General features: G+C 35.9%; 1 protein-coding gene across 1 annotated transcript in view; it reads right to left on the bottom strand.

The window, feature by feature from the left end:
- Positions 1-1583: 1583 nt before the first annotated feature.
- The window catches only part of ABCA13 (ATP binding cassette subfamily A member 13), a 165063-nt gene continuing 156072 nt past the window's right edge, over positions 1584-10574 (bottom strand). Inside the window, exons 59-61 of the mRNA XM_085537944.1 lie at positions 5289-5394; positions 4500-4637; positions 1584-2541 (exon numbers count right to left, since the gene is read on the bottom strand). Coding sequence (XP_085394070.1) covers positions 2452-2541; positions 4500-4637; positions 5289-5394 — 334 coding nt within the window. The 3' untranslated portion in view covers positions 1584-2451. The remainder of the gene's footprint in view (positions 2542-4499; positions 4638-5288; positions 5395-10574) is intronic.

Here is a 10574-nt window from a genome sequence, read left to right as displayed (position 1 = left end):
AAAAAAAAAAAATCTTCAAAAAGTGGTCTTGAAACTTACATATTTCAGGAATGCAGCAAGTCAAGGAAAGGGAAAATGTCCTCTGAGACAGAACCCAGTACGCTGGAACTCAATTAGATTTTGACCTTCTTCAACTATAAAGGATTGGAAGACAAACATTGTTTGCTACTTGCCTGAATTAAATTGGGTCTCTTGAGATGCATATGAAGCAATTTAAAAAAAGAAAAGCACTGTTAACTGGATTTACTCAACCATCAGTCTGGAGTAAACCTTATTTACCGTACTCATCTATTACAGCAATATAATCTTTCATGTTTTAATCAGAAAAAAATGACATTTAATTAGTGTTACACCGCCAAACCCTGAAAAAGTTCCTCTATCTACACATTCAGGTAGGCCATCATTTCTGAGTTTCACCACGGTAAGTCCTGTATTCTTTTATGCTTCCCTTGACCTAGGCAGGACTGTTTTATTACTTCAACTCCTTGTCCCACTTCCTAGGCAGGAATAGGCTCTCTTCTCATAATTTCAAACCTTTTGGCTAGGCTTCCTTACACCCAGGGAACTAACGCTATCTCTTTTCCTAAAGCAATCTATTAGATTTCCTTACGTTTGTTTATTTTTTAAGGACTTGAGATGGTTGAAAGATAGAGATATCAGAGAAGAAAAGGAATGGGAAGAGAGAGGAAGGGGGAGGAAGGATGAAAAGGAAGAAGGATGGAAGGAAAGTGAGTGAAAGAAAGAAGGAAAGAAAAGAAACAATGTAACCAATTTACAGATCTAAACATATGAACAGAAAAAAAACATCAAAAAACAAACAAACAATAAATTCTTGCCATGCTGTCCTTTCTGTTTTTCCATCCCAGCAAAAGTTTCAGAAACATTCACCTGTTAAGTGAATTCAAACTATGACTAAAAGATGCCTGGCTGTGCCTTGTATGCTGTTTCTGCCACCCCAAGATCCTGAAATTAAGCAGTACAATTTTATGATAACATACCCAGTTCTGCCCAAATTTTCAGTATCTGTTTTCTTTCACCCTCTGATTTTTTCACATTCTGCTGTGTTAATACTAACCATTATTGTTTTGATGGAATCTTCACAATACCTCATGCAGAAATTAAAGATAACGGATTTCATCTTAAACATGACCATCCCATTGTATTGGTGAGTGCTGAGTTTTGATGGTTCTTCTGTGCTTTGGATCTTGAGGAACATGGCAGAGCTCTGACACTATACTGTAGATTCCACATTAGAAGCCCTTTCAATGATTAATACCCTGCCCACCCCAGAGCTATATTGCAGGAATACAGTTCTAAGTCACAGGTTCTACAGTTTAAAATATTTGGCAATACAGTCCAACAAACATCTTATCAGCTACTTCTACAGGATCACCAAAGGAACTGTCTTGGAAAAGCCAGTCATTTTTCTCAAGATTTTTTTCATTGTTTTTTTTGTTGTTGTTTTTTTTCCTTTCTTTCAGTGCAATACACAAGTATTTAGTTATTAAATGTCTACTTTGTTTACACATGTGAAAGTTGAAGGCCCTGGAATGACCTTACATGAAGTACATAAGACCATAATACACATTTATTGAAAAGTTTATTGATCAATGTCTGAATGCTTATTTCTTTAACATAATCCTAAAACAGATTTTTTAGGGGAGGGAGGAAGAAAGAAAACGCTGGGGAAAATGAAATAGGTTATTAAAGAGATACTTGAGAATTCTCCAGCAACAACCTGTAGGCATAAGGGAAAACTCATTGTCAAGTATGATTTATGAAACCTTATTAAATTTACTTTACATAACTAGGAGGCAGACTAGTACACTAATACCCTATTCAGCATAAATCCACATGGAATACAGTGCATCCGTTATACAATAAAAAGGCTAATTTAACTTGTCACAACACAGATCTGAGTTAATGCAGGAGTCAAAAGGCTCTCAATTTGTGCTATTAAATACAAATGTCAGTTGATAGGTTAGCAATTTCTTCCATTCGATAAGTTTTTCTTTACTTGTCACGTAAAAATTATTTACTAAGTGTGCATGCAAGAGAAAATTACTGTAGTCAAATGAATATAGATCTACTACCAAAAGAAAATGCATTATACACAGTGACATTTCAGACAAGTCTTTTTATGCTCTGCAAAGCTACATTAATTTGGCCCTTTTTATTATAAAATTGCAGTTTGTTTCGAAACATACGTTTCTCGCAGAGTTCTTGTTTGCAGGTCACTACTCTATTGTATTATTGAGAACTGATAACATTCCTTTTGATCTACACTTGCCAACTCACCTCTGCTCCTACTACATGCTTCTCACAAACTGTTAACAGATGAAAATTTTCATTGCATGTAAAATGTGTTTATATATATATATATATATATATATATATATACACACACACAAACACACACACATGCTGTTGAAACTGTATCCAGTTCTGATCCTAAACTGCCAGGTGGCCTTGGCGAACAGTGGGAGATTCTTGTGAAGAAAGTGAGATTCCTTGCTGCTGTGTAGCAAAATTAATGAATACCTGTAAGACAAGAAAGAAGTAGGATTTTCAAAATAACAGTAACAGAAAATTCAGGGACTTGGCTGGTGATTTTTTTCAGTTGCTTCTCCAACACAAAAATTAACAGTTTCTGCTGTGAGGATCCCTATAGAGATATGTTTTGCAAACTCTATAAAGAAACCCTCTTCACCTCTCCAGCTAACAGAGAGGTTGATGAACTGTAAAAAACAATGGTAAAGTGAGTTACTGGGAAATAATTGTTTTTCTTTGCACTTGAATTAGCATGAGATAAAAGAGCCTTGCAAGCAAGGTGTCCTTGTAGACAAGTTGTGCAGAGGCTTACAGCTTCCTCTCCACTTCATGTCTCACCAAATAAGATTCATACATAAAGTTTGATTGACAACTTGAACTTATGGATGTTGGACTTACTACACAGGCTGAATAGCCTAATTAACTTCTACACCCTGTGAACTTTTATTAATTCCATCATAAATTTGGAGTTAATTACACACGCGACGCATGACATGAAGGGGGATCACATACAGGGGGAAACGTGTATCAGTCAGACTGGGAAGTCTGTAATCTCCAAGCACTTCAGCCAATGAGGAAAGGAGGAGAGACAATGTGGCTGGGAAGTAGGGATAAGAGGAGGCTGTTCCCTCAGATACTTCAAGAGACCCTGAGGAGACTGTTCCCATGAACTCTCCCTTTATTTGAATAAAGAAAGCTAAAGAGTCTCCTCTGTCTCTTTTTTAGAATAAAGATAACTGAGTAAGCCTATTTGAGCAACATTTCTTCCAGCAAGCATGACAGAACTTGACCCTGTTATTTCTATCAAACGCCATTAGATGATGGTCTGGATACTTCAAGGCAAAGGTTTACTTCTGAGCACTGCCCAGTGACTACTCAACAACTCCCATGCCTACTTTATAATTGCTTTTTGTTCTTGTTGTTGTTGTTTTCCCTGAACAGAATTTACTACAGAAAGGCTTGTTTGCTTTTTAATCACACAACTATTTGACAGCAAGGAATGGAGCAGAAGAGATGTTTTTTCTTGATTCAAATGATCGTATTCATATGCAAACAAACTTGGAGTGAATAATAAGGGTGTTTATTATTCAAGAGAACTATGTTCTTGTTTAAAAGTGACACTCAGTTTGTCTTGGGGAGAAAGCAATAGGAGGTGACTGAGGTGATGAATCACCATGAATAATGCAGAGAAGTAAGCTTGTGTGAACTATTCCTGATCATCAGGCTCAAATCATCTTATATTCATCCGTTTTGCGAACAGATAATTCAAAAGCCATTAAAAAGATTAGTACAAATCAGAATATTTCATTAATGATTTGCACTAGGGTAAAAGGAATAACTTCACACCATTTATCATACAAAGTTAATATTTTGACCAAATGCAGCTCCTTCAGTTGCAGAATACATAACAAGAAGTTACATACAAGGATGCTCAAACACATCACAGCCACTCAGAAATGTCATACTTGCTATTGTTCTCTTGTTCCTTCTGCCCAAATAGGATTTCACAGTCACTAATAGCACTATCTCTTCAGTCTGCTGGTGCATTTATACTGTGCTCTCTACTGTGTACTGTAATACCACAGAAGAAAACCCTCAAAGGAAAATGGCCTGTAAGCCTATGATTTACTGTGATTTTCAGGCTTGTTCAGTCTCTTGAAGGGCATTAATAGGATCTCAACTATTAGACGGTGGCAGTGGCAGTTCACAGTCCCACCCTCTGACCCTGCACAAATCAGAGTTATTTAAACAGTGATTAAGCTTGCTTACATAGCAAGTATCATAGAATCATGGAATCAGCAAGACTGGAAAAGATCTACAAGATTATCCAGTCCAGCCGTATATGCGCCTACTCATGCTGTTTTATGCTTATCCACAGTGTGAGAGCAATAAGGTTAATGTGATTAACCTGAGATGGTCTGGAACTGCTGAAAAAAAGAATAAAATACCTGCTCCAGTGTAGTTTGGCTTATGGAATAGTGTTTGATTTGGAGAAAAGCTTTGTAGTTCTCTAGGATTCTGAAGAGCTCAGCTAAACATCCCTCACTTCGTGGTACATGGTATTCAAGCAAGTTAAGATGTTGTCCCTTAAAAGAAGCAAAACCAACAAAAATAGATAAAGGTGAGTACACATGATGATGAAGTGATGCCTGCTACAACCAGATTGATCTCAAAGTTGGCTCTCTGGTTAACACAAAAAACATGAGCTTTTAAACAACAGTGTATTTTGTCTGATTAACAATCTCTGCAGTAGGATGCTCTACAACTTTAAAGAAAAAAAACAACAAAACTAAATTTCAGCCTGACAGAAGTCTCTCTCTCTTAATGCTGTGCATTTACTGATAAGCTTCCTGGAAAAAAATACATATATATTTAAAAATTCACATACGCTTTACATTCATGTATATATGTATATGAATACACACATCTGTGAATCTTATCAGAAATCAATAAAAGCAAATACAAGTTCGACTTGGTCAACAATAAAATCAAAATGAAATTATTACTCAGAGAAAGGCCCTATATATATTTATGCCGCTTAAATTACTTTGGAATTGACTTAATCAATATCGAAAGTCAGATTTATAAGAAATGCTTAATAAGAAAATGAAAGAGATGCTCATGAATACTTTCTTCAGAAAAATCAATGTATCTAAAGCCATATAAACATTGTTCATATCAGCCCACTCTTCATCTTGCCTTACAATAATTACTATAATGAGGAATTTTAACTGTACCTTAAATTGTGATCCAGGAAAATGCAGCTTTAGACAGTCCAGAATCATTTTTTGATAGCTTATTTCTTTGCTAAGCCAAACTTTGACAGAATAGCCATCTCCAAACCTGCAAATGATATGCAGAAATACAGACTCATTTGTGTACACTATGATGGCAGCAAGAACACTTGTTTCAATTAATTTTCCTGTAATGATTATGGCAAATAAAACAATGTGTATGCCTACTGCATTATCACTGGGATATTACCGCTTTACTATTTACTAGTAGATAATGATTTCAATGAGAAAGTTGCTAAATTAATGATAACAAATATAAACAAACAATAAACCCAAACTTTGTTATCCCTAGGTTTTAATTACAATACTACGTTTCATTACACAATGTAGTGTACATTAAATGAAGTATACATTGTGTGCCCCGGTCGTGCAGTGGTAGGAATGCCGCTTTGCAACACCGGGGCCCGGGTTCGAATCCCCCTGTGGTGCAAGTGGTAGAAGTGCCGCTCTGCTACACAGGGGCTCGAATCCGGGGGATTGGACTTGATGATCTCTAAGGTCCCTTCCAACCCGCACAAGATTGTGATACTGTGATTAATTATGACACTACAAAAAAAAAAACCCAAAACCTATGAAAATCACCTATCATAAACAGAACAAAAATTCTTATTTTAACTTTCCTCACGATGTGACACTTCAAACCTTTTAACAAAGCAGCTAAGTTAGTATTTCAAGAAATGTGTGCACAATATGTTTTTGCACATGCAGAGTAAACAGTTACTTAGGTTGATGGCAAAGACAATGAATATTCTTAAGATCTATGGCCACACAATATGTCTCATAGAATAATTTAGGAAATGAATTTCTCTCTCAATATACATGTGATAAAAGTTAAGTACAGGCAATCTAGCCAACACATTATTTTTTTATTAGATTTACTCGCTGCTAATATATGTAACTGGGGAAATTCCAATAAACCTATCAACACTGAAAGGGCAACAAAAGCCTCGTGTATGTTGCGTAAGTGGCAGAAGTTATGCAGCACAGATTCAAGAGATTTCATTTCCATGGCTCCAAACTGCATCTGTTCCCATGAGTAATGGAAAGGCAGAGCTGGGAGGAAGACAAGAAGCTGAGGTTACATGTCCACATCCTCCCAGGAACCTATCAGTTCCTCTGTATTCCCCCTCCAGCACTCCCACATCATTCATGCCAACATTATTTCCTTTTCTTTACTCACCACCGGTACAATTATTCAACCCCAAATTCTTTACTGCAGTTCTTCTGTTTCTAGTTACTTTCCTCCCTGTTACTCACAACAATGTTCCTTGCTGGCTATACCTGTCTTATTCACAGTTGTGGCTGAGTCAAATGGGTCTGGAAGGACTGAAGCACATTTTCACATGATAAAATCTCAATGAATCTGCTTTTCTCAACTACAGAAACTTTTGGTTGTTTTAATCTTTTACTTTCTTTTTCTTTTTTCTTTTTTTTTTTTTTTTTTTCTTTTTCATTTTTGGTTAGTTGGGTCTTTTGATTTGTTTTTAGTCAAATAGAACCATGAAACCACTTGAAATGTAGCAAGAAGATCCAAACATGATGCAGATCTATTTGTTCCTTCTTGAGAGATGATCTGTGAGTTAAATTATCTCCAGGCAAAACTGTGGGTATCAGCTGTTTGCTGCCCAGTGTGACCTGACAGATGAATGGTGCTGTTACACAAAAGAGATCCACAACAAGGTGAAATCCAAAACAGTGGCTGGCTGGTTTGCCTCATAATGATTTACTAAAAAGAAAAATTAAAAATTCATCTGTAATTAAATCTTTTAAATGCATAGCATCACCCCTGCAAAATACAAGTGACAATAAAAAAGATATTACAAAGAAGGATATAGTTAACAAGAATGTTCAATTCAGATGACAGACAACTTGAGGCAACGCTTTACAAGAGATCATTGATTCTGAACAATTTTCTGGCATTTCTAGCCATCCGCTGCTGAATCACAGTTTGAAAAATACTGGCTTGTGGAGCTGTTCAATGGTCTCATAAAATGAAAATGTTTCATGCAATGAATTTTCCAAAAAAAATAAATCAAAATTCTGATTAGCATAGACTAATAAACCTGTGCAACTGTCTCAGTTCTTGATTGTGAATGGCATAAACACCAGCACAGTACAAACATAAAACTTTAAAAGATTTCTCTTTTCTTGTAGCAAGTCCAATTATGGTTTTCTGTATCTTAATTTTGTAATTCATTTCAGCTCAGCAACTCCCTACACAGAGTAAGTTGATATAAGCATCAGCAAGATGCTTCCAGTAGTAAACTGAGGCAATGAATATTGAGTTGACCATTTTTTTCCACTCTGTTTTCCTCTCTGAATCAGACAATATAATTAATTCAGAAACCCAAACTGGAATCATAGAGTAAAGCACAGTCTGGTTTGAATAGCTCTGCTAGGATTGAACCTTTAACACCTAATAGTTCAAAACCTATGTGGGGAAACATTACCATGAAAATGGCTTAAGTTGAGCCAGAACACCTGTTCAGCAGCCATCTGTTGCAAAAGAATCACCATTTCTTCAATGCTAATTAACGAAGATATTTTCCATTGCTTATTTCTGTCATAGTACTTTAACATCCCCTGCGTTTTTATCTGTGTATATGCACACAGAGACACAAACACGTATTCTAACTAAAATATTTTTCCTGTTTCTCTTTCATTCAAACTAATTCTTTAAAGTTGTCTTTGGTTCTAGTGGCGTTGAGTGTTTTAACTACTAAAATGCCACCATGAGACTGAAACAAACATCTAAACTGCCGACCTGATTTTAAACTGTTATATCAACAGCAACATCCAGTGAAGTATGAACTTAGTGAAAACTACAAAAAATGCATCCAACTGCTCCACACCTATAAATGTACAGGCCGTGAAGCTCTCTGAGCCACTCAAAAAACAGGGGGAAAAAGGAGCACAATATGGCAAGAATTTCCATATCAGGATTTGTAAAATGGGCTCAAACTTTTCAGATGATTTGGGTAGAACAAGGGTGTTTTATAAAACCCCATATCATGACTGGCCTAGACTATACAATTAAGGAATGCTTCACCACTCTCCTATGTCACTGTTTGTTATGCAAGACTAAGGGGTATCAAATTGAATTAGAGGGAAGGCAATTCAAATTCAGGAAAATGGTGGGACTTGTTGACACAGGATATGCTGGATGCCAGAATTTTACATGAGTTGAATAAGAGGTTAGAGAAATTCACAGGGGGAAAAATCCACTAAAAACACTTTTTGGCTTAGGAATTCTCTAAGCAGCAAATTGCTGAAGGCTGGTTGACTTACATGGAAAAGTATCTTGATGTGTTTATCTTGTACCTGGACTTTTCTCTCCTGGCTATATTAGTGACTGTGAATACTGTGTTAGGTAGGTCTAAAGTCTGACCTTGTAGCTGATAGTAAGAAACAAAGCAGAGGTCTACCTGGGCTAATTGCCCAAATGGTTTCCCTGTTCTGAGAAGGGGTTTGCACTTTTGATGTACTTCTACAGCCATACTGCCAGTACTAGAAGGATAAAGCAACATAACACCAGTTCAATTGTCTCCACACAAGATGCAGCCACAGAACTGTACTGAAAAGCAAGACCCCTGACTGCTTAGGGCTCCTTCAAGTCTTGCCATGGAAGTGGAAGGGGATTCAGTTGCCCAAGGGTTGAAAATTCTTACAAATAACAAATAGAGGAGATACGTCTGGAAGCAAATCAAGAAATGCTAACTTCACAGTGTCTGCTTCTGGGACAAGAGAACTTGCTGGAACGCAGTGTTTTGTGGTTGCTTGGATGAGCCTACCATTAAGTGGCCACATTGGGATCTTAGAGGTACTAACCCAGTGTTTTCCAAAACTAGCCCATGACATCCTGTTTTCTATGGAAGGTAGCAAAGTTCATTATCAGCGGACTTCTATTTGCTGTATAATAATTTTCTTTGAAAATTGTTTAGAGCTGCTTGACCACAAACAAACCTTATCTAATGTAGAAACCACTGTTTAAATTTACAGCAGAGTCAAGAACGATTAGTTCCCTGAACACACGCTTTCCAAATCCCTACACCAAAACTGCTGAAAGAAACCTCAGCAAAACATGAGCATGGCCTTATTTCCTAATTCTCAATGCATAAGCAAAGCATCATAAATTTTAGAACAAATATGTATGTATGTGTTTCTATATTTGTGTATGTTTATAAGAATATACATCAAAAAAATAACAGCTCCCAAAAAGTTTACCGGTGGAAATATACTGTGCATACTTTATGCATGCACTAGTCTGATTGATCAAAAGATTACTTCAATATGGCATTACTGAATAACAAAAAAATAATAAAAAGAACATCGCCACTTAACATCTGAAAGGAACTGCATCTTCCAGAATATATGCCATAAATCAAAGTGGGGGAATAATTTGTTACTGAGCTGTGCACCACAAGGCTTCAGTTTGCATTCATTTGCAGACAGAGAAGGTTCTACTTTTTGTAAAGTCTCATTGAAACAAGCTAACTTAGTTATTCCAGTATGATTATTCAAGCACGGGATACAGATTCAGGTCATTCCCCTTGCAACTCTAGAAAAAAAGTACAACTTATAAAAAGAATAAAACTTAAAAACTATTACAAACAAAAACAACCTCAAAAAATATTGGGGGGAAAAAAGTACTAAATTGAAATAAAATGAATTACAAAAAATAAATAACAATTCATGGTAACTTTCAATCACAAAATAAACACGATTATTTTATCTGTCAAATGGCAGATAAATACAATATCTAGGAAGGAAAAAAAGGTTATCTAAATGTGAGGTAAGTAAAACAGCTGTTTTAAATTTTTTAGAAGTTAATTTAAAATGCAAAAAAATCCCATCAATATGAAATGCAAATTCTTTCTGCAGTTATTCAGAGCAATCTCAGTGCTGCTGAACAAACAAAAAACTTAATTAGATACAATAACAGTTAACTTATAAAATCTGTCTGCCATGTGCTATTTATAGATAGTTTCATCTTCTTTTAATTGATCATGATTTTTCCAAGGTAACAATAGAGACATTAGAAAAAGCTATTAAAACAACAAGTAACACTGGTTCAATAGCATTGTACATGCATTTTTGTTCATACACTCTTCAGGTGTATCTCTCAAGCTGCCAAAAGTTAATTTCTGTATTCAACAATATTATTGCCATAACTGTGAAAGTCTCAAATTATGAACAATACAGAGTACAGTGTTACCCTGCTCTCTTAAT

The sequence above is a fragment of the Coturnix japonica genome, chromosome 2 (genome assembly GCF_054131305.1).
Source record: "Coturnix japonica strain WE chromosome 2, WE-NBRP24, whole genome shotgun sequence".
Lineage (NCBI taxonomy): Eukaryota > Metazoa > Chordata > Aves > Galliformes > Phasianidae > Coturnix > Coturnix japonica.
This window is presented reverse-complemented; position numbering and strand designations above follow the sequence as displayed.